This window comes from Cucumis sativus, chromosome 4, assembly GCF_000004075.3.
Source record: "Cucumis sativus cultivar 9930 chromosome 4, Cucumber_9930_V3, whole genome shotgun sequence".
NCBI lineage: Eukaryota > Viridiplantae > Streptophyta > Magnoliopsida > Cucurbitales > Cucurbitaceae > Cucumis > Cucumis sativus.
The window spans coordinates 26,061,435-26,085,508 of record NC_026658.2 but is presented as its reverse complement, the minus strand read 5'-3'; the positions used below and the strand labels follow the sequence as shown (position 1 = coordinate 26,085,508).

At 32.3% G+C, this 24,074-nt stretch overlaps 5 protein-coding genes and 1 non-coding gene across 6 annotated transcripts; 4 read left to right on the top strand and 2 right to left on the bottom strand.

Moving 5' to 3' along the window:
• Positions 1–959: 959 nt before the first annotated feature.
• Positions 960–3,258, top strand: LOC101216898. Its single transcript, XM_004145549.3, has 2 exons — positions 960–1,624; positions 2,370–3,258. The coding sequence occupies exons 1-2, from the start codon at positions 1,103–1,105 to the stop codon at positions 3,138–3,140; spliced, it is 1,293 nt and encodes a 430-aa protein (XP_004145597.1). The 5' UTR covers positions 960–1,102; the 3' UTR covers positions 3,141–3,258.
• A 323-nt stretch (positions 3,259–3,581) lies between these two features.
• LOC105435391 lies at positions 3,582–4,133 on the bottom strand. Its single transcript, XM_011656118.2, has one exon. The coding sequence runs from the start codon at positions 4,090–4,092 to the stop codon at positions 3,784–3,786; it is 309 nt and encodes a 102-aa protein (XP_011654420.1). The 5' UTR covers positions 4,093–4,133; the 3' UTR covers positions 3,582–3,783.
• Positions 4,134–11,238: 7,105 nt separating this feature from the next.
• LOC101216667 lies at positions 11,239–12,153 on the top strand. The gene has a single exon (XM_004145548.3). It carries the CDS (start codon positions 11,239–11,241, stop codon positions 12,151–12,153), a length of 915 nt encoding a protein of 304 aa, XP_004145596.1.
• Positions 12,154–16,274: 4,121 nt separating this feature from the next.
• On the top strand, positions 16,275–20,261 carry LOC101216425 (serine/threonine-protein kinase BSK1). Its single transcript, XM_004145547.3, has 9 exons — positions 16,275–17,113; positions 17,245–17,380; positions 17,702–17,835; positions 18,144–18,249; positions 18,599–18,684; positions 18,782–18,970; positions 19,259–19,423; positions 19,532–19,645; positions 19,773–20,261. The coding sequence occupies exons 1-9, from the start codon at positions 16,778–16,780 to the stop codon at positions 20,025–20,027; spliced, it is 1,521 nt and encodes a 506-aa protein (XP_004145595.1). The 5' UTR covers positions 16,275–16,777; the 3' UTR covers positions 20,028–20,261.
• Positions 20,152–23,196, bottom strand: LOC101221159 (ATP-dependent zinc metalloprotease FTSH, chloroplastic). The gene is made up of 5 exons (XM_004145483.3): positions 21,735–23,196; positions 21,267–21,513; positions 20,975–21,158; positions 20,556–20,727; positions 20,152–20,475 (listed from the first exon to the last, which is right to left on the bottom strand). The coding sequence occupies exons 1-5, from the start codon at positions 23,055–23,057 to the stop codon at positions 20,254–20,256; spliced, it is 2,148 nt and encodes a 715-aa protein (XP_004145531.1). The 5' UTR covers positions 23,058–23,196; the 3' UTR covers positions 20,152–20,253.
• A 381-nt stretch (positions 23,197–23,577) lies between these two features.
• Positions 23,578–23,650, top strand: TRNAK-CUU. Its single transcript has one exon. It is a non-coding gene; the product is annotated as a tRNA-Lys (tRNA).
• Positions 23,651–24,074: the final 424 nt, after the last annotated feature.

Here is a 24,074-nt window from a genome sequence, read left to right as displayed (position 1 = left end):
GCCAATTAGGCACTATTAAAGTCGGTAATATTTGTAATGCATTTTATGTTTTCGATTCATTTTTAAAAATAATAAAATATTATAACTATTTAAAAAATATTTTTAAAATTTTGCTATACATAAAATATATTTTTATATAATGGATTGGATTGGATGGTATAAAGTAAGACATGAATTTGTTTTATTTCATATATACTCTAAAACATGTAAGGTCGAGGTTGGATTTGATCTTGATTTTTCACATATTATATGTCTTAATTGATTATGGGCATGATACTAAAATTAATATCTTTTAATTAAAAGAAACAAAGAGACTTAATGAATCATAAATAACAAAGAACTCAACCAAAATTTTATAGTTTCGAGAGATTTGACAAAAAAAAAAAAGTAGAAAAATACAATATGTTGTGCTTTGAAACATTTTAAAGTTAAATATAATATCTCAATTACGTTAGTGATATATTGCGTTAAGAAAGTACTTCTTATCGTAATAAATTTTTTTAGTTTATTTGGGAGAAGAAGAAAGTAAGATATTTGTAGAAAAATAACTAAAAAGAGAGAATTCTATTAAAACTAACTAACAAACATGACCTAATTAACTTTATACTAACTTTTCATTTGGGCTCTAACAATAACAATTGTGGTATTTAGGTTGGTAGTTTATACCTATTAACTAAAGTATATATCAAATTGGTAACAAAACTCTATATGCAATTACTTAGCTTCTAAACAAATAAAAATTATGTAACAAAATTTATGAGAGAATGTAATATTTTATTAATCTTAGATTTTTTTGAAGTGATTAATAAATCAAAGAATTAAAATATAATCATAATTAATTAATGTGATAGAAATTAATTAAGTCTACATAATAAGGAATGATAATGAGACAATTATGGGTACGTTTTTATCACGCCAAAAAGGTCGGAGTCGGACCCCATTTTTTCCATTCATATTCTTCCAATGCCTAACCTAACCGATTCTCCTTTCTAATGGAAACGCTTATTTCAGTTTCACTAAATTCCTTCATCTTCTTCTTCTTCATATTCTCTTCTCCCTCCTCCTCTTCCGCCATTCATCTTCTCAATACCCTTAAACAATAATGGCCGCCTTTCGAAGATCATCTCTTACCGATGTCACCGATTGCCGTCTCCTCTTCCTCATCCTAACTTCCCTCTCTCTCATCCTCTTTTTCTCCGCTTCCACTCTCTCCGACATTCCCTTTTCCACTCTCGCGCCGCTCCAATCCTTCATCATCGGCACTGCCTTTCAACACCCTCTCGATTCGAATTATCTTCCGAGTATTCGTGATTCTTCGGAAGGGATTCCGCCCGAGGCTAAGAGAAAGATTCAGTTGCAGAAATCGAAAATGGCTGTGTGTTTAGTCGGAGGAGCGAGGAGGTTTGAGGTTACTGGACCGTCGATTATGGAGAAGATTCTTAAGGAGTATCCGAATGCGGACTTGTTTTTGCATAGTCCGGTTGATGAGAACACGTTCAAGTTATCGTACTTGAAAAATGCGCCGAAAATCGCGGCCGTGAGAATCTTTGAGCCGAAACCGATTCCGGAGACTGAGTCGCAACTCCGAGTTCTTACGGCGAAGAACTCGCCCAACGGCATCCAGGTTTATTCCGTCTTATAACTATCAAAACTATATATACTTTTCAATATTGAATTTTATTATTTCAGAATTTTAGTTGAAACGTTCTTTGATTAGGTAGCTGTTTGGATGGAAGAAGAAGGGCCCTTTTGTATCCCAACCCTTCTCCCTTTTTTCACATTAAAAACTCCCTTCTCTTTTGCTTCTTTTATAAGCCTACACTTTTTTGCTTCCCTTTTAATTATTTCCTTTTCTTTCTTCATCAATTTTTTTTACAACACTAATAACATCGTATTATTGATTAAACCTAGATTTAATTTGAATTGACAACTTAGCTAAATTTCAATGTTTCATATCTTAGTCCTTCTGATTGATTGATTTAGAGCGTTTTTTTTTTTTTTTAGTTTCTTAGCTTTATATGATTTTGGTGAAAGTAAATTAAGATCAAACAAAAGAATATATATACTAACATATAATTGAAGTTTTAAGTTTAATGTGTTACCAAATTTTAATAATTTAGAAAGATTTAATTTCTAAATTGAAGATTTGAAGGAATCATTTCGTGGGTTAATAAAAGGAATGTTATGCCATTGCCACCTATGATTATAGGGGTTGTGAACATTTCTAGAAAAAGTATGGTTTAGGGGAGTGTGATAATTACATATTTCGGATGTTCTCACTTTGTGACACGTGTCCGTCAAGGATAGGTGTTGTATGTTAAATTACGATTTTGCCCGTTCGATATATTAATGGATGCGTTATCCTGCAGGGGCTTTTGAAGTATTTTCAATTGGTGGAAGGTTGCCTTACGATGATCCAAACGTACCAACAACTCAACAACTTCACCTACGACTGGGTTGTGCGGACACGTGTCGACGGGTACTGGAACACCCCACTCCGGCCTGATAGCTTCCTCTCCGGCCAATACGTAGTGCCGTCGGGATCCTCCTACGGCGGACTCAACGACCGTTTCGGCGTTGGAGACCTCAACACCTCCACCGTCGCTCTTTCGCGCCTTGGTCTTATTCCCTATCTGGATGCCGCAGGATTCCGTGAACTGAACTCGGAAACTGCCTTCAAGGCCCAGTTGACCACCATGGGGGTACCGTTGGTAACAATGCGTTTGCCGTTTTGTATAGTGACGGAGAGGCAGTATGAATTTCCACCGGGGAGGTTTGGGGTACCGGTGGCGGCGATGTCGAGCAGAGGGCCGCTGAGTGGGACGAAGTGTAGGCCGTGCAGGGTGGCGTGTGAGGGAGAGTGTGTGGAGAGGGTGATGGGTTGGTTAGAGAAAGGATGGAGTTGGACGAATTGGGAAAATGGGACAATGGGACTGTGCAATGCGAGTGGAGAATGGGAAATGGAATGGGAGAAAGTATACGAGGAAATGGTTGGTGAAGAAATGGGGGATTTGAGTTGGAAAATTCAGAAGATGAAGATGAGTGAATGTGTTGAAGGTTTTAACGAAATGAAAAGACGAAGTGGGATTTGGGATTCTCCAAATGGGGAGAATATTTGTAAGTTGGGGTTTAGAAATTAATACTTATAAGGACTTGAAAATGGGTCATAAGCTTGAAAATCAATGTATAGTTTAGATATTTTGGACACAATGATATACAAAGCTTTTTTGCAACAGAAGTGGTTCAATATAGATCGAATTTTCCACCGGACTACTACACAATTACTTTATGAAAAAGTACTTATTATTACACAGCCATTGAATTATATATGAAACTTAATTTTAATTAAGAAGTGCAAATGTTTTTGTTTAGAAAAAAAAAAGTTAATTAACTTTCAAAAAGGAAAATGGAAAAAAATGGAAAACGTAAGAGTTGGGAATGAGATTGGTTGGTTGGTTTAATTAGATGCTTTAGGTAGTTTGGGAGTTAGCGCGTCACGTAATTGAGTTCATATATTAATAAATATCATACGTTATATGTTTCAAAAATCATCAAATGAATTCGTTTTCTCCTAATTTTACATATTAATTTAGGTTAAGTTGTATACTCAATCTCTTAGAAATAACTGTTTCAATCATTCATAGATCCATAAGAAACGCGTTAATCGAGTAAAGAAAACGAACCAAATTACACGAATAAACAAACTACACCTCTCGATCGCCATTATTAAAACGCATTTACAATACGCAACCGGACCGGGGAAGCCTTCACGAGCTTTTCAGGCTACTGGAAATACGATTGCCCGGTGATATCGATGTCTCTGTCGCCTGAGGACGGCGGAGGCGGATGCTTCAGCTTCATTTCCGCTACAACTGGTCCATCGGCGCTCTGCGTTGTGCTCGCAGGTACTTTCTTGATCTGCAGGCTGTCCTGATCTCCTTTATCGTCGGTGCCGTACATTCCTCCGCCGTAAGCACATTCTGTCAATGGCTGCATCCGAGAAATATAGTACGGCGGTTCTTGCTCTATCTTCTTGGATTCTTCTCGCCTCTGCTGCTCCCTCTCCATCTCTATCTTCTGCTTGTTTTCCATTTTAGGGTAATTCCACCAAAAAACACCCCATTGCTTTGAATCTTATATATCTTTAATTCGAGTTTATTTTTCCACGTGTCGATATCGTTTCCTTGGCGGTTTTACGAAACACCACGTTCCATCCCACGTGTCATGCCACGTGGGTTTATTTTGCTTTATTTCTATCCCCGCCCCTTATTGGGCTGGGCCTGTAGTTGTAGGTTTCATACATGGCCTGCTCTTTGTTTCTTGGATTCACGTTGAAGGCCCATTACATCACTGCAATGGGCTTTGGGAGGAATGCCAGTATAACAATTAGATTAAAGAAAGAAAAGATAATGAAGTATATAATAAATATTTTTTAAAAATACAAATATAAAAAAATTTGTTAAAGTTTATCAATCATAGGAGACATTACCGATATACTAAACCCATAAATTACAAGAGTCTATCTTCAATAGACTTTGTTATATTTGTCACTTAAAAAAAATTGCTATAAACTTAATTTTTATTTAAAAAATTACTATTAATTGTAAATACCCTAATTTACAATAACCAACTGTTATAATAATTTGTGTTCAGAGTCCATATTATGTAATATGAAAATTCTAATATTTTGTGTTTGAAGTAAGAATTATTTTTATCGAGTAAAAAATAGTTAACATTACAGTAAACAAAAATACGTGAAATTGTAGTCAAGATAATTTTGAAATAATATAAACTTGATTATAGATTATAAATAGTTTACACTAACCTTTAATAATAATAATAATAACAACAATGACCCAAACATCTCCTTAACGTGTAACTATAAATTATTATATTGAAAAATATATAACTATATAATATAATAAGATATCGTTTCTCAAACTTTTGTTACGGTATCGAATAGATATTCATTAACTTTCCATTTTTCTTTTTGAAATTCACATGTTTAGGGAATAAGTAATTTAATTTATTAGTTGTAATATTATTATTAATATTGTTTATGGACGTATTTATGTAAAATTATGTAACATATGATAAAACTAAATAATTATTGGTGAGTGTGCAATTTGAATTCTTAAAAAGAGAAATGAAAGAGAAAAGCATAGGACACGTCGTAGGGCACATTTTAGTAACTAAATTAATATAAACATGAATGAATTATTATAACACAAAGAATCAAGAACTAATAATGATAAATATTTGTAATGGAAGTTTTGGAATGATAATTACCCAAAGTTGATGGAGACAGCTAGAAAGAGAGAGAGAGAGAGAGAGAGAGAGAGCATTTTGAAGGTCTTTTAGGAAAAGCAAAGGACCATTGAAAAACATTGAAGAAAGGGGAATGGATCTAAGCCGTCCCTTTCATTTCATTCAAACCACTGATTATTGTTAATAATTCTTATCATTTCATTTCAAATTTCTTTCATACCTTTAACTAACCATTTTGTATTCTTTATGTTCTCTTTATTTTAATGTCAATGTGTCACGTTTTGCAGCAGCCCAACTTCTAGTTATTAGATTCCTTATGTTTTCTTCTTTTTTTTCCTAACTCATCACTTTTCGTGCTTGAAATTAAGGAGCCGTTAGTAAAAATAGCAAAAAATTACATCAAATAACAAATTTGAAAAAATATTTACAACATACATATAGTAAAATTTTAGATTCTATTAGTAGTAAATATTGATAATGATAAACATTAGTATGCTTCTATTGTTGACAGTGATAGACACTAATAGAAGTCTATCAATTTTTATCATTGATAGAATTCAAAATTTTGTTAAGTATTTATGTTTACCGTTAATTCAAATGCACACAATGATTTTTGAAAAAAAGAAAAAAGTGATGGTTTGAACATATCTTTAATTAATAGAGACTACGTTTTTAAAATCAATAGTATACTTATTCTAGAACTTTCAAAGCTAATTATAAAAGTGTAGTGTCCACAATTATGTGTGACGTACATTAGACTATTGATCTTTTCAGTTTTGTACATTTTGTTTCACGATCTATTTGACTCTTTCTAACATATCTAATACACACAAACTTGGAAGATTAGAGTTTAAAACTGATTAGATGTTTTTTAAAGTTCTTACATTAAACTAGAGAGAAATGTGAAAGTTGATATGAATTTTATTTGTTTTTTTTTTCCTCCTAAAACTCCCTTTAGTGACCTACCTTGTGTGTGTATACGTAAGACCATATGGTGTTTATCATTTTATGAAAATGACCTTAATATAGTTGTTGGATGCATGACTTTGATAGAAGTAATTAATATAGTGTGCACTATACACATATACGTGTATATATATATATATATATTCAATAATTAAGATAGTACAATCCATTATGATATAACCAGCACGTTAAATTTATATATATTTTTTGCCACTTTATCTATACTTCATTTTGTGATATTATAATAATGAAGAGGTCTAAAATAAAGTTTGAATTTCTCACTCTACTAAAAAAAGAAAAGAAACAAAAAGAATCATTCATCTTCTCATCCATATTATCACATTACAACAAACTGAAATGTTAGAGATGCAAAAAGTTTGGACTTTTTTTGTAATGTGTGAATGATAAATTATTATATATGTGAGAGACATACAAATAATTGACTTAATGATGGGTGCAATGTCATGTTGAACTTTGAATTGTAACTAAATTTATGGTTTTAATATTGCTACCTATGGTACATACATCAAAAACGACTCAATACCAAATCAAATATCAAACTTCAAAAAAGAACAAAAAAAAAAAAAAGACTTATTTACAATTCTTTATACGAACATCTTTAACTATAACAAAATTAATTAAAATGTAGTATATGTTTATAAGCATTAATGAAGTGATAAAATCTGAAATTTTGTTTTAGATACATTTTTAGTCTATGATAAAAGATTTAATTGTTAATCAGAGAATTTTATCAAAAGCTTCTCGAACAACAAACCATCTTACATTGAGATTTCATCAATCAAAAACTTACCATTCAAGGTAGGATTTAAAACAAAAGTAGGGATCACATAAAAGTTCAAATAAACATAAGGAATAAAGTGATAACCAAAAAAAAAAAACATACATAATTAACTTTGACTGCCAAAAGAAAAGTCGAGATCGAGTAACATCACGTCCATCTTTCAGGGCATTTTAAAGAATAACAAAATACAGAAAAATTCATCAAAATCAGCGTACAAAATTTTACTATTCTTTATAAATAACTTCATTTTTTTTCTAGTAAAATTGTCTTATATGACAAAAACATTAAAAAAAAATAGATCATAACACTTTTTTTTTGTATATTGCGAATATGAAAAATATCACTAGCAATTATCAAGTGATTATGAGAAGATTATCGACTTTTACTATTAATTTTTTTAAAAAAATTCGAATGAATTAATGAATTAATTAAATTTGGAGTTATGGGAATCAGAATAATTTTTGTTGTTTTGTTTGGGAGAAGGGACAACTAATTCCAACCCTCTCTGTCTTTGTCTCTCTATCCAATCACTCACTTAACTCAATCACTTTCAAAAAGAAAAAAAAAATCCCCTTTCATTAAAACCCTTAATTAAACCTTAATCCCATTTCTTAATCATACTTAATAATACTAACTTCCTTTCTTTTCTTTTCTTTTGACTTCCTTAGATCCGAAACTTTGGGGATTTCATTTCTCTTTATTTTAATTATCACATTTAATATCCCCAGATTTCCTCACGCATTTCAACGGTCCAGATCTTCTTCCATCTTCCCATCATCCACGTGGATCTATTCCCCAGATTTCCTCACACCTCCATTTTTATTTTCTTTTCTTTAATTATAATCCCTTCTTTTAATTAATCATCAATTACAAATACAACACCAAAACCCTAAAAACTAATGAATTTGGCAAAATATTTACCATACCAAAATTTTACGTAAATATTTTAATTTATTTTATTATTTTTAAAAATGCTCCAATATGCAAATTAAATTCAAAGTAGTAACCTATTTAATGTAAAAGAAAATTGCAAATTAAATTTATCGATAATAAATTATATTATAATACTTATTTTTTTACTAAATAGTTATTGATTTGATAGAAAAATGAGAATTTGAAGATTTTTGTTTTATTATTATTAATGTTTGGGGGAAGAGAAGTTAGGAAGTACATTGAGGTATAAAGTTGAGTTGATGGATTCTATATACTTAAAATTTAATGGTTAAAATTCTCTGCTTCAATGAGAATGAAATGTCACATCGCATCTTAATGTAGTTTTAATTATTGATGTTTTTCTTTTTGGGCTATATATATTTGAATCTTTGAATGCTTTGTTGAATTCTAATTCTATAGCTCCAAAGATATAGAGTTGTAGGAAAGGCATAAATAATAAATACTTCAATTCTCATTTTCCCCCTTACATTTTGCCTTCACAAACTATTCCTAAAATTCTCTTTTCTTCCACTTTTTATTTCATGCAAATATAAATATAAATATATATATATATATATATATATATATATATATATATATATATATATATATATATATATATATAACTACGAAAGGAATTTAGCACAATTTATTCACATAATCGACTGGATTTTATTTTATTTTTTATTCAATAGATTTTTACTCTCTCTTATTTAGAAAAATTTAAAAATTAAACGATGTAAAAGAAGTAAATATATTCGACATCTTAGCAAAAATAATAGTTACGAAATTGGAGTATTCAATTTTCACGAGTTTTATTTTTTTTGTTTTAGAAAAAAACCATTTGAAAAAATATCAAACGTTTAGAAACCACTAGAATTAAGTTGGTTTAAGATTAATGCTTGAAATAAACTTTTAATGGTTAATCTTTATCTAATTTGTATGGCTTTTAAAATTATCAAAATGCTCCAAATATCATCTATTCACGGTGGTTACCATCGCCTTCTATCAGTCAACTTTGATGATTACCTCTAGCCACCATCATCTCCACGGGTCACTTTCGATTTTCATTTATCTCTAATAGCCAACTCTGCTGATAACGACAAACTCTGTGACTTATTTTAAATCATAATTATCACATATAGTAATCTAGCATTAATAAAAACAACTATAATATATAACAAATGAAACAAAGTAAGAACAAATAGACTTCAAGAAGGATTGTTTTTATCGAGAGTGTTTAACTAAAAACACTTTTTGGACCTAATTAATTAAAAGACGTGGGTTTGTAGTTATGAATTATTCGGAGAAGAAAACACAGTTTGTTTCGTTGGTTGTCTCATAGTGTACAACTCGAGAGTGGACAAAGAAAGGTGCACATAACCGTTACCATTTTTATTTGTTAACGAAACTAATATCAATTTCCACTATGTTCATTCATGGATGAATATGTTCTTTTTCTTATTTTTAAATGTTGTCACATAATTACAATTGATGGCTATTATTTGAATAGTTCTTTAATTTAATGACATGAAATATTTATTAAAGATGTATTGAGTCTATATAGACAACTTGCATAAATCTAGAGAGATTCAATTAATATAAATGCATACGTTGTCCCAACTTTCACAATCAAGCTAGCTACTTGTAATGGCAGCATACCTATATATTATTATATAAAAAAATATATATATTTCTTAAAATAAATAATTATTTCACATATTCATATTTTCATGTAATAGAAATGTATTTGTCATTAATCTTTTAATTTATAAGACTATTTACTTGGAATAAAACGTTCTTAACAAAAAATGTAACCGTTGTTCGAGACAATAACATGTTATCATGTAGAGGTAATATTCATATATTAGTATTTTTTTCAAAATCATTTAATTTAGTTAATAAATTGTGCGACGTCATGCTATAAAAGAGATTATTGTTAAAACCACGTCAAATAAAAGGATAGAAATGCTTCGAAAATTAAAATTTTAAGGAAGATTATAATCGAAAATTGCACACATTTTAAGGTATTTAATAGTTTAAATCAGATTTTCTCTTTTATTTATCAAACTTATATTTTTATTAAATAAATTATAATTCAAGTGACGTAAGAATTTTATTTTAATCCAAAGATCATAAGTTTGATTCTCCATCTTATATATTATGGAATAAAAAAATATAATTTTTTTTTAAAAAATATAAATAAAATGAAAGAAACATGAAAGTTCACTTTTATATATAAAGGAAGAATGTGATATTAAATAATATAATTAAGGAGGAGATTTGGATGATTAAGGATGGTAATTGAAATAATTAATGTTGGTTAATGGTTAGGAGTAAAGAAGTATATAGAAGTTGGAAGAAGAAGAAGAGGAAGGAGCGCGTAGGTGGGGGCCCGGAAAATAAGTGCTCCAGCGTGTGAAGGCACGTGGTGTGTGCTCCCCATGAAAACAGTATAACACAACCGCCTCCGCCTCCCCCATGCCTTCACGCCTTCACGCCTTCACCCTTCCCACTTCCCACATTTTCATTTTCTAATTTCTTTTTCTTTAGAAGCATACAAATTGGGAGAAGTTTTGGTGTTTCTTTCATCAATCTTCGGAATCTACATCACATATCCAACCAACCCTAATTACTATGGTGTTTAGGGCTATTCACTCATCTCCTTTTAACTGGTTTTCCATCATTGTTATTCTCAAAACAATAACTTATGTAGGACAAATTACCCTTTTTTTTTTGTAACACATTAATCCCCAAACTTAACTAATTATAATTTCTAATTTAATTACAGGTATTTTAGTATAATTATTGTTGAATGTAAAATTCAATATTGCAAAGACTATATATTTGAATTATTATTAATACTCAGTTAAGTTGTCAACATCCACCCGTATGTAACAGTGCATAAGATATTCTAGATTCAAATATTTTCAAATATTTTACTTTACCATTTGAGTTGAGTAACACCTGCATGAAACAAAATTTTATATGGTCTAAACATGGTTACAAGTGATTTGAAGAGCTAAAAAATGATTGGGATGGAGGGAACAAAATTGAGATGTGAAATGATGTAAAAAATGGTTTGACCTACTTTTTATTTTGACACTCTACCTTTCCCTCGTGCATCTCATCTCACACATTTTCTCTCTCTCTCTCAAATTCCGCCCTCTTCTCCGCTCCCCCTTTATATACTTCAAAAATTCCTTCTCATTTTCCTCACCACTAAATCCCAAAATCCCCAAATCTTCTTCCCGCCCTCTCTTACAGCCATGGTCGGCGTTTTCCGGCGATCCATCTCTTTTCCGAACAAGACTCCGGTTAAGCCTTCCCTCTCCCATCACGTCCGTTCCATCAGTCTTCCCTGCCGATCTCACCCTTTGATTTTCCAACTCAAGGACCAGATCGCCAATCTCCATTCCTGGTCCCTCAACTCCGATTCCCACACCGCCGCTTGGATCTGCGACGGCTTAAACCATCTCAAAACTGTCCACAACCATCTCGACGACATCCTCAACCTTCCTCAAACTCGAGATTCCCTCCGCCACCACCCGCACTGGATCGATAAGCTTCTAGAACATTTCTTACGCTTCGTCGACGTCTACGGAATCTTCCAGACTTTGATTCTCTCCCTCAAAGAAGAACACTCCGCCGCACAGGTCGCGATGAGGAGAAAAGACGAAGAGAAAATCGCGTTGTACGTTAAATCAAGGAAGAGGTTAGCTAGACAAATGGCGAAACTGGTTTCGACTGTACAGAAGAAAACCAAAATTGCCGAACAAGGCCAAGCCGGAGTCACCGCCGATCTTGCCGCAGTGATCGAAGAAGTCATAGGAGTAACGACGACAGTTTCTCTGGCACTGTTCAACGGAATCTCAGAATCATTCGGAACTAAAAAGATCACATGGAAATGGACAAGATTGGATAGCGTCACGAAGAAGGTGAAGAAATCGGCGGAAGAGGAGAAGAAGGGGATTCAAGAATTCAGAGAAATTGGGTCGGAGAATTTGAGAGAATTGAAGAAGAAAGGGAAAGAGGAAACCAAAATAGCGATGAAGAAGATGAGAGATTTGGAGGATTGGATAAGCGACATTGAAAATGGAAGCCAAAGGGTTTTCAGAAGTTTGATCAGTGCAAGAGTTTCATTGCTAAACGCTCTATCGCAGCAGCAAGAACACAAAAATTAGAGGGAAATTTTTAATTTTTTTTTTCACACGAAATTACTATACTAATTAATTAAACATATGTACATTAATTAGAGATTTTAATCCTCTTTGTCAGGAAGAAAAAAAAAAACCTAATTTAGGGGAAAATACAATTGATTATATTATGAGGTGTTGTGGTGTGTACAGATGAGCTGGTTTGTATGATATATATTGAAGCATAGAATCTTTGGAAGTGTGTAGCAAATTGATAGCCATGACCATTCCATATTAATTGTTGGATATCATGATTTGATTTTTGTTGTATTTCATTGATGCATTATATTCTTTTAATAATATGTACTTTCAAAACTTATATATAAAATTTAAAATTGGTTGTATGATGTTACCGATGAAGATTTATATACTTTGTTTGAATCAAAGCAAGTCTTATTATTTTTTTTCTTCTTAACACAATGTTAGGTCATCCCTCATTCTATTTATGCAAGTTTATTGAGTACATATATATTTATTGGTTTTAGGGCTGCTTCTTGTAACGTCTGCTCCACTCTTGAAAGTGTGTTTTAATTAAGATGAAAAATTCACGGCGGCGATATTCCGATGAGAGAAGATTGACGAAGGGATAATTATATATTTTATATTCTTCTTTGTTGGATGTGACCTTCTCTAAGAACATGAGATGTTTTTTAGTCCAATCTTTTTCGGTTTTCGTGTGTGTTTTTCTATTTTTGGTTTTTGATCAAGAAATAAATATATATATACACATTGCCGACACTGAGATTAACCAATGTGGGAAATCTTTTGAATTTAAAGTGATAATTGATTATTAATAATGAGAGAAAAAATAAAAACAAAATCCAGCATTTCCTATACAAGAATGAATCTAAATATCTTTTAAAAAAATATAACAAAGTTTTTATTGGTTTGGATATTTTTCAAAAACAAAAATTAAATTTTTTGTTTGTGATTTTTTATAATTTTCCAATAAAATTTGACCTATGAAATTGCCTTTGTTTTCTTAATATGCTTAAATACAAAATTATTGGCACTTGTGAAAATATAGATAAACTAGTTGCATTAATTAAATTTGAAAAAAAGGGAAATATATTCCCTAACTTATACTTTATTCTTTGTTCGTTAAACATGTGTTTATGTATATATATATATATTACAATTGGTTTTTTTTTATTACTTAAAAGGTTTCCATGTACATTCTAATCGTTTAAGTATTTTTATGTTTTTAAAATTGTGTTTATTAAAAACAAAAATCATATAGGTTTGCCAATCCATTTAAAAACAATAATCTTCTTCTTTTTTTTTCTTCCAGTTTTCCTCAGTAATTTAGAAACAAAATTCTTATTTTAAAAAATATATATAAACGGCTATCTTTTTTAAAAACAAAATATTAATAAGCATGGTCTATTTTATTTGTAGTGTATATGTATAAATATATAAGGTAAATTGTCAATAATAGAGTAATTGATAATATATAATACAAAATTTAAAGTTTTAAATATGTTTCTAAACTTTTAACATCATTAATAAGTTTTTAAAAAAGTATTTAAAATGTTAAAAGTTATTTAATATAATATACTAAATTGATTTTGTATCTAATATATTCTTAACCACTTTAAAATTGAAATTCAATAAATTTGTGGATTTTACAGAGTAGATTGAATCAAATATATATTAAACACGATTTTTAAAGCCTACCAGCATTTGAAAATTTTATAATTTGTATGACCCTTCAAAGGCCTAATTTTTCAATCATTTGATTTCTTAGTTTTTCATTTATAAACATTATCAAGCAGATTAAAAACTCTTTTTACATTTAATTTAAATGACGTGATACATAATTCGTTTTTCTATTCACGTTTTAAAAAAAAACTAGTTTTAAAAATAAAAATCTTATTTTGTTTTGGAATTTGGTTAATAATTCAACTATTTTACTCTATAAACATATAAAAACAATATAAAGAATTGAGAGAAAATAAATTTAAAATAAGATAATTACCGAACAAGAATTCAAATTTTGAGACGAGAAAGAGTCTAAGGGAAGGTTATAAAAAAAATACATATTAACAAACAAATCAAAATTTAAAATTAAATCTTAATTTATAATTTAGTAAAAAAATATTTTAAAATATAATAAAATGTGTCTAATTCTATAATTTAATTATCCATTCAAATGTTAATAAACACTATTAATTAAAAATGAGCAACTACAAAATCTAGATTAGCAACTAATCAAATTTAAATATGTAACATTGGGAATATTTTAGAATGATTTTTATTTAAGAATGTCAACATATACATAATGTAGATTTTTAAGTGTATTAATATCATTCATTATATAATTTAAATATTGTACTTAAAAAATATGATTTTAATTAACTTGGGAATTAAATTAAATATACCATTGTAATATTAAATTGCACAATGCACATGCAAAATGATAACTACATTATCTGTCCAACAGAGGATCAACTAATATTAAATTTACAACATTTTTTTTAAATTGACAAAATATTTATAAAAAATTAATGTTTAATGATAAATTATAAATTTGATATCTGTAAATTGAATAAAATAAATATATTTTGTGTTAATAGGAGAGGAAGTAAAATATTTAATATCTATAAATTGAATAAAATAAATAAATTTTGTGTTAATAGGAGAGTAAGTAAAATTTTTCTATAAGAACAGGGGATAAGTTTAACTTATATGGAACCAGGGAGACAAAAGTTTAATTCAATCTATAAAATCCTTTTGTGTTTTCAACTTTTAAAAAATTCAAGTAACGGTCAACTTGGATATATAACTATAATAGATTAGGTATCGATTTTTTAAAATGTGGATTTATTTTGAAAGATAACGGAAAGTAAACGATGAATATTATATTACGAAGAGTTGAGAAATAAAATATCACTTTGTATTGAAGATGTTTATTAAAAAAAAACAACTAAAGTATAGTTGATCGCGAAGCTATGTTCGTTTTTATGTGTAAAATTAATTTTGTATCAACTAGACACAACATTTTAGACTATAAAAATATGAGTTTCATACTTTTAATTTTGTTACGAGTTAGTTAGAAAATATGATTAAAATTCAATTATTTTTAAAAAAATTAAAATTAGAGATAAAACATATACTAAAAGGTCTAAAAGATATTTTTTCGTAAAAGTTGTAGAAATTTAATTATTATAAATTATGAGTTACAAAACTAAATTAATAACATACTTTCTTCTAAATATCGAAGGTTCAGATCATATTTTGGTCCATAAACTTTGTATATTGATTTATTTAGTCTACGAACTTTTAAAAACGTCTACTTTAATGGGGTGGTTGCAAAAACAACAAAAAATTCTATGATATTAGGACATATGTCACAACATTTTCTAAATTGCAAAAGTTGCAAATAAATTTATGATATTAGGACATATGTCAGTACATTTTCTAAATTGAAAAAGTAATAAATTTAATAGCATACAACTCTGTGATATCCTGTGATAGCTCTTTGATGTTTGATATAATTAATTACTTGTCATATTTATCACATTCGCAATATGCAAAAAAAATATGTACTATTAACTAATGTAATTTATCTATTTTAATTCGTTAAGATTTCATTTGAAGATGTTATTTTATATTTAGATATGTGAAATATCATAATCACTCTTTTTTTAATTAAAAGCTAGATAGTAAATGGATGTTTTATACCAAGGACGGTAATTACTCTTAATAATTTAGAGTTTAAATTTTTAATTAAAAGCTAGATGATAAGTTGGTGTTTTATTCGTCTCATAAAAAGTTAACGGAATTCTAACAACAATGATCAAAGTAAGATTTTTTTAAGGACCAAATTAGATTTTTTTTAAAAAGTTTAAAAACCAAAATAAAATAAGTTACAGGAACAGGACGAAAATAGAATTTAAAATTTTCTGAGAGAGAGGTCCAATAGAATACAAAGTTTGGGACCAATCTATAATTTAATTTTTTATAATTCTATTAGAGATATTTTTGGGATAAATTCTAAAATGATTAAAATTTATAAATAATAGAGATTATACAGAAAGGAAATAATAATAGTAATGAAATAAAACGAAAATATTTGTTTATATGAAAATAGAAGTTTGAATGATGATGATGATGATGAATTGGTGGAAAATAAAAATGGTTGAATTAAAAAGCAAGAAGTTGTTTTAATGGCGATGAATGTTTGTTAAAGGAAACAATAATGAAGAAACAGAATGTAAATTAGACGTTGTGGCGGGAGAAAAATCAATGGGGTGGGGGGAGGGGAAGTTGTAACAAAATGTTTGCATAATTATCTCTTTACGACAACTCATTTGTTGAAGAAACCAGGAATCCCCTAAATCTCTCTGTTATCCGCTGGAAGAAATTCAACATCCAACACCAAGAACACAACGACGACCGGCAATGTCATCAAGGAGAAATGGAACCTGCAAGTAGCTTAATTGTTTCTCTATCTTTCTCACAAACCAACCACCCCATTCCCTTAGAATTTCCCTTTTCACAAACCTCTCTCACAATCTTTCTCTGCCTGCTTCTCGTTTTTTGATTTTTAAGTTTCAGTTCCAGGATCATAAGGAGTTGAATTGATTAATTGAATCGAGTTCTTGTTATTATGGGCTGTTGCCAATCATCGTTACTTAAACTGAAAAAACCTTCAGCGGATGTTATTGGCCGAGGTGAACATTCTCTAGACCGGAAGAATCATCACCATCAGAATGGAGTAGATTCCTCGCCGGCTGATGAATTTGTGCCGCCGTTTCTGGAGTTTTCCTTCGCTGACCTCAAGGCGGCGACTAACAACTTCTCTATTGATCATATTGTATCGGAAAGTAGTGATAAATCTCCTAATGTCGTTTACAAAGGACGTCTTCAGAAAGAGAACAATCAACGCTTTGTTGCGGTTAAAAAATTTACCAAAGCTGCGTGGCCGGACCACCAACAGTTCGCTGTACGCACTGATGTTCATTGCTTTTTTTTTTTTTTTTTTCAATTTTCCCTGGTTCTGATTTTCACTGTTGTTGTTCCCTAGGTTTTGAAATTGTTATTTGATTTTGTTGTTATTGTTGAATTCTTATTCAGGATGAAGCCTCTGGTGTGGGGAAATTGAGAAACAAAAGACTCGCCAATTTAATCGGCTATTGCTGCGAGGGCGATGAAAGGCTGCTTGTTGCGGAGTATATGCCTAATTGTACCCTTGCAAAGCATTTGTTCCACTGTAAGTTGTTTCATTTTCAATTCATTCGTGATTGAAGATTCTGGAATTTATTATATCAAATGCAAACGACTTCTTCTTCTTCTTCTTCTACGTCGTTGTCTCTTCTTCGTTATGGTTTAGACTACCTAGAACTGCCATGGAAGAGAAGCTGTTGATGATTCACCATAGTTTCAATCTGTTGATTCCTTTCTATTTTTGTTTCTTTTTCTTGGAAACCTGATTGAGGGAGATTCTGCATTTTGATTCTTGCAAATTTCATATGCAATGGATTATTTTGTTTTCAAGTAATCCTTAGATCAGTTATACAAATTTCTTTGACAGGGGAGAAACAAACCATTGAGTGGGCAATGCGTTTAAGAGTTGCTCTATACATTGCTGAAGCGTTAGAATATTGTAGTCAGGCAGAACGTCCATTATACCACGACTTGAATGCAGTTAGGGTTCTATTTGATGAGGTACACCGACCCCTTTGCCCTTTTCTTCGCTAAATCAAATGAGAATAATTTCCTTGATATGATATGTATGATGGAAATTGAGAGAAAACATGTGGTTTTTTGGTGTTATTTGATGTGATTGTTATAACATGGCTGACTATTTTCCACCATTAGATGTAGAGAGAAGTAGATGAGATTACAAATTATTGAAAATATGTCCAACGGTTATGATATTCATATTGTGTAGCGATTTCATTATGAAAATTCCTAATCGAGGGACCCTTTGTATCATATTGTATTATCATAGTGATTCATTAAGGGTTTTGCAGAATGGTGATCCACGACTTTCATGTTTTGGATTGATGAAAAACAGCATGGATGGGAAAAGTTACAGCACTAATTTGGCTTATACACCTCCAGAGTACCTAAGAGATGGTACTTGAATATCATCCTCTTTTTATTATCGAACTTAAATTCTTCTTCCACTTACACAAAAGAAGCATATCTGTACAATATCAATACAAAACTTTATAGGAAACCTACAAAATTGCATATTAGAATTTTAAAATATTCAATTATCTGAGTATTCATTCATTCAATCTCCCTTTAGCACGTGATCATCAGTTTTCTTCCCCTGCATCTAGAAATTTAGTGTATGAAGGAAAATGAAAATGAGCTGTAAGATCCTAATGAATGCTCCTTAGAAATTATAGCAAGAACTTCAACTTTTTTCCCATTTGTTTTGGATTGTATCATTGTCTAATGGTTAATTGCTGTTTCTCAGGAACTGTAATTGCTGAAAGCGTTATTTATAGCTTTGGGACAATCCTTTTAGACCTTCTTAGTGGAAAGCATGTCCCACCAAATCAAGTAAGTACTTTACAAATATTTTATGAGTGTCACTAGCAACTAGCCAAATGCTTTCACTAGCAAATATTTTATTAACATTTTATGACTTTGTATGCAGGCACTTGATATGATAGGAGGTAAAAACATTACGTTGTTGATGGATTCACACTTAGACGGTAAATTTTCAACTGAAGAGGCAACATTAGTATTTGAGCTTTCTTCACAGTGCTTGCAATATGAACCTCGGGATCGACCAAGCATTAAAGAACTTGTTGCAGCACTCGTTCCCCTGCAAAATAAATCTGATGTAAGCGTTTGTTCTTTTATCCTGTGGACCTCTGGTGGTCATTGGTTAAATATTATGAGTGTTCCTCTCTGTATTTTGAAGGATTATAATCCAACCTGCTCCTCTGATATGAGTTTCAATTGTTGTACATATATGGGTGTCGATCTAAATTCTTCAAGTTAACGTCCAGTACCCAACTTAAAATGCTGCAAAGCCTGATTCGTGTTTATTTTGGAGAATTTCCTTGTTTTCATATTTTGGCTCGGTTCTTTTTTGAAGACATCTAACCTGATAAACTCTTGCTTATAGACTCCATCATATGAAATGTTGGGTATCCCAAAACGTGAGGAAATACCATTGGCACCACAAGAGCCTCTCTCTCCAATGGGGGATGCTTGTTCACGAGTCGACCTTACAGCCATTCATCAACTTTTGCTCGTGTCGCACTATAAAGACGATGATGGATCCTGCGAAGTAAACCATCTCTGTTACCTAAACTCAGTTTTTCCGATTCATCTCTGTTAATTGGATTGTTGATTGTTATTAAATACTAAAAACCTATCTCCATTTGTATACATGCAGCTTTCCTTCCAAGAATGGACACAACAGATAAGAGATATGTTAGAGGCACGCAAGCGAGGCGACATGGCATTTCGGGACAAAGATTTCAAAGGAGCCATCGACGGATATACTACGGTAAGCTATAATTCTTGATGATAAACATGAAAAGTTTCTCAAAACCTAAGAAAATGAAGATCTGGATGGTTATATTGAACTACTCTATGCTCAAGATTGACCTTATTAATAATGGTATAATGTGCAGTTCATTGATGTGGGCAACATACTTTCCCCAACAGTCTACGCACGAAGAAGTATTTGCTATATGCTGTGCGATAAACCGGATGCTGCACTTAGAGATGCTATGCAAGCACAATTGGTTCACCCTGAATGGCCAATCGCATTTTACTTGCAAGCCGTTGCTCTTGTTAAGCTTGGAATGCATAAAGATGCAGCTGATATGTTGAAAGAAGCATCAACATTAGAGAAGAAAAGGCATAGAGGTGGCAGGGGGTATTGAGAATTCACTTCTCACAAATTCTTTGGTGTATTCTTTTTTTTTTTTTTTTCTCTCTTCTTCTAAGTTGTAACAAATCAGCTGGGGTTGATGTCAGGCAAAACGACATACCATGGGATCTGTAAGATATCAATCAAGTAGTATGTAATTTTGTGAAAACAAGTGAAAGTGATTAGTTGATTCATCTGTATATTTAACATTTATAATACAATTCCGTGTTGATATGTCTCTATGCAACATATAACTCAGCTTTTCCATCGATGAAGAGGCTCATGAACTCTTCCCCGTCCACGGTTTCTTTCTCGATAAGGAGTTGAGCAAGCTTGTGAAGAATGTCATTGTGGGTTGTGATAATTTGCTTAGCCCTTGAATATGCTCTCTCTACCAACTCCCTAACCTCTGCATCCACAATATCTGCAGTTGCCATAGAGTAATCTTTCTGGGATGACATCTGCAAGTTCAAAAGGATTCATTATAAGTCGAGTCTGTCAAACTATTAAACGTGAATTGTGTAACACTATTTGAGTATACCTGTTGACCTAAGAAGGGGTTTCCGCCCGGTCCACCAATTGCGATTTGCCCAATCTTTTTACTGAATCCAAACCTCTCAACCATTTGTCTTGCCACCCGAGAGACTTGCATGAAGTCGTTCGATGCGCCCGTTGTCACATTGTCCTCTCCAAATATTACCTCTTCGGCCACCCTACATTAGCCATTAATTGCAAATTAAGTATCATATCAGGCTCTATATAAATCTAAAACTACAACAATTTTGTGGGGGAAAATGTATTTCTAATTTCAATTCGCTAAGAACTCTATAGAGTACTCCAAAAAGTCAGGTTGGGGTAGAATCATCAAACCCAAACTCATAACAGTTGGCATACATAAAAGACCATCAAGTAATCAAGCCAGACAATCAAATATTAGGATGAAATTTGAATGATGCATACCTTCCTCCAAGGGCAACAGCCATTTGATTCTCCAGGTAGCTTCTGCTATACAATCCAGACTCGAGCCTCTCTTCGCTTGGGGCGAAAAAGGTAAGTCCACCAGCTTGGCCACGGGGAATGATTGATATCTTTGCCACGGGATCATATTCTGGCATCAAAGCACCAACAAGAGCATGCCCAGCCTCTGCATTTGGAAAAGAATATGAGTTGTTAATAAAATTGCAAAACCAAATAATGAAAGAAATTGAAGTTCATAGAAGAATGGCTAAGAGAGTTCAACATATTGATATACCATGGTATGCAACTAATTTCTTTTTCTCATCCGAGACAACGGCATTCTTCTTTTCTGGCCCTGCTATTATCCTCTCGAGAGCATCTGAAATCTCATCTTTGCTAATTTCCTTAAGATCGCGCCGGGCTGCAAGAATGGCTGCTTCATTCATCAAGTTTTGCAAATCAGCACCAGTGAAACCAGGGGTTCTCCTTGCTATCTTTTCGAAGTCGACATCTTTAGCAAGTGCCTTCCCTCTCGAGTGCACCTACAAGATATCAGTATATCATTTTAAAATGTTTTAAACAAAACAAGAATGCAACAGATGTTCTAAACTACAATACTACATTACAACACATCAAAAATCCAAAACATGCATCTCAAACTCCGTTTCTAAGGTTGAAAGACCATAAAAATCGAGCATAACAACAGCTTTAACCAAGAAGTCACTACAATCCTTTGAACTTAAAGAGTTCCCAATGCACAAACCTGAAGAATCTTGACTCGCCCAGCAACATCGGGACGGTCGACGGTAACTTGTCTATCAAACCTTCCGGGTCTTAACAAAGCTGAATCGAGAACATCTGGTCTGTTTGTAGCAGCCAACACAATCACACCAGAATTACCAGAAAACCCATCCATTTCAGTCAATAGCTGATTGATAGTTTGCTCTCTCTCGTCATTACCACCTCCAAGACCTGCCCCTCTCTGTCTCCCCACAGCATCAATCTCATCAATGAAAACAATACAAGGAGCTTTGGACTTGGCTTTGTCGAATAAGTCTCGCACTCTCGATGCACCCACACCAACAAACAATTCTACAAACTCTGAGGCAGCACACGAGAAGAATGGCACACCAGCTTCACCAGCCACGGCCCGAGCCAGAAGAGTTTTTCCGGTACCCGGTGGTCCAACAAGAAGACACCCTTTCGGGATTTTAGCTCCAAGAGCTGTGTACTTATCAGGATTCTTCAAGAAATCAACCACTTCTTGCAATTCAAGCTTGGCTTGGTCAGCTCCAGCAACATCAGCAAAAGTCACACCAGTCTCAGGCACTTCTTGGAACTTGGATTTCGATCTTCCAAAATCCATTGGCCCACCAAGTCCACCGGGACCGCCAGGGCCGCCCTGAGCACGGCGGAAGAGAAAGAACAATCCAGCAAAGGCCAAAAAAGGGAACAACAAATTACCAATGAAATTGAACAACCCATTACCAGCATCGCCTTCAGACACCGAAATATCAACACCATTCATAGCAAGAATGTCGATAAGATCAGGGTCATTTGGGACTATCACAGTGGCACGACGGCCATCAATGGCAGTGAGCTGAAGCGCAGAGCCATCTTTACTAAACCTAACTCGTTCAACCTTCCCCTTCTTTACCGCATTCAAGAATTCACTGTATCGCCATTGGCTACCTTCGGGAAGGTCCGAAACTGATTGAGATTGAGGTTTCGGAGCAGTAAGAAGAAGATTCTGAGAAAAGGGTGAGGAAGTAGAAGTACTTGGACTCACCGCCTGAGCTTCAATTACCGGCGGAGGCGGCGGAGGGGAAGCATCATCCACAGCCAAAGCTTGTGGCGCAATCGAAGAGAAGATAAGAGCAGCCAAAGCAGCTTGGGATGGAATAGATTTATAGGGTTCGAAATTGGGTTTCTCACTAAGAACGCTTCGCGTAAGAAAAGATTTTCTCTTGGAAAAGAATGACAAATGCGAAATCGATCTGGTGGTTTTGGGGGTCGGAGGAAAGATTAAAGTATTAGTTCCAATGAAGGATGAAGATAGAAGGAGATTAGTGGCGGAGGAAGCCATAACTCCGGCGAGAATTTCAGTGGATTGCTTCAAAATTGGAAGAGATGAAAGGGTAAATAAAGAGAAAAAATCAGAGAAATTGCATCCACTTTTTTTCTCTGTTTGTAGTTTTGATAATGTGAAGGGGAAATGGGTGTGGGTTTCAGCTTTGAATCCGCGCCATAGATTGAAGAAGTGTTGGCGTCTCCTCCACGTGTATCGTTAAACTCCAATTACTTCTTTCGTTTTTCCACTAAATTCTTTTTCTTCTACCAAATATCTTTCGTGGCATCCTAAGAATGACATAATATTTATGTGTTTTTCTATTTTTCATTACGAACGTTGAAACCCAAATTCTATATGAATAAAACAATTAGTTCAGCTCTGTTAATATATATTTAAATTAGAAAAAACTCATAAATAATTCATTTTAGTCAGAGCATCTAACACAAAAACTCTACCTAATTATTATTTCGTTCTTCAAAACTCGTGAAGTTCGGAATGTGGAAAACTTATTAAAATATTGAATGAATTTTCAACAGCCCGTCTAGCTCAGTTGGTAGAGCGCAAGGCTCTTAACCTTGTGGTCGTGGGTTCGAACCCCACGGTGGGCGAAACTATTTTTTAGACTTCAAATTCACTTTTATTTAATTTATTTATTTGTGAGGTGGACTTTGAAGAAGTTAATAACTTGATTATTTATTTATGTTAAGTGGACTTTCATCTATGTTTGTAACTTGATTGTTGTACATATTACTTTTATTTATTTATAACCTTCATAAAATTTTTTAATATACACGTTGATTTTGATGTGGTTTTAGCTTAGGGAGTTGAACTGAGAACACTGAACTGAGAACATTCCAAGTTGAAAAAAAGAGATGGGCCTATCAGGAAGCCGAAACCTCGATATAAAAGTCTATTAACAACCTTTAAATGCAATTCGCAAGGTGTTTCAAAGATCAATTCTCCACTTTACAATTTACAGTTGTAAATTTTGTATAAATCCCTTCAAAATTTAAGGAAAGTGAGTAGCAAGAT

Bases quoted from the DNA above. Each gene is read 5' to 3' on its own strand.
- LOC101216425 (XM_004145547.3), top strand. From the start codon at position 16,778: ATGGGCTGTTGCCAATCATCGTTACTTAAACTGAAAAAACCTTCAGCG. The intron at 18,685-18,781 runs GTAAGTACTTTA...CTTTGTATGCAG, and splicing joins AGCATGTCCCACCAAATCAA to GCACTTGATATGATAGGAGG. The intron at 18,971-19,258 runs GTAAGCGTTTGT...TCTTGCTTATAG, and splicing joins CCCTGCAAAATAAATCTGAT to ACTCCATCATATGAAATGTT.
- LOC101221159 (XM_004145483.3), bottom strand. From the start codon at position 23,057: ATGGCTTCCTCCGCCACTAATCTCCTTCTATCTTCATCCTTCATTGGA. The intron at 21,514-21,734 runs GTTTGTGCATTG...GATATCTTGTAG, and splicing joins GGCGAGTCAAGATTCTTCAG to GTGCACTCGAGAGGGAAGGC. The intron at 20,476-20,555 runs GTATACTCAAAT...TTGAACTTGCAG, and splicing joins ACCCCTTCTTAGGTCAACAG to ATGTCATCCCAGAAAGATTA.
- LOC105435391 (XM_011656118.2), bottom strand. From the start codon at position 4,092: ATGGAAAACAAGCAGAAGATAGAGATGGAGAGGGAGCAGCAGAGGCGA.
- LOC101216667 (XM_004145548.3), top strand. From the start codon at position 11,239: ATGGTCGGCGTTTTCCGGCGATCCATCTCTTTTCCGAACAAGACTCCG.
- LOC101216898 (XM_004145549.3), top strand. From the start codon at position 1,103: ATGGCCGCCTTTCGAAGATCATCTCTTACCGATGTCACCGATTGCCGT. The intron at 1,625-2,369 runs GTTTATTCCGTC...GTTATCCTGCAG, and splicing joins ACTCGCCCAACGGCATCCAG to GGGCTTTTGAAGTATTTTCA.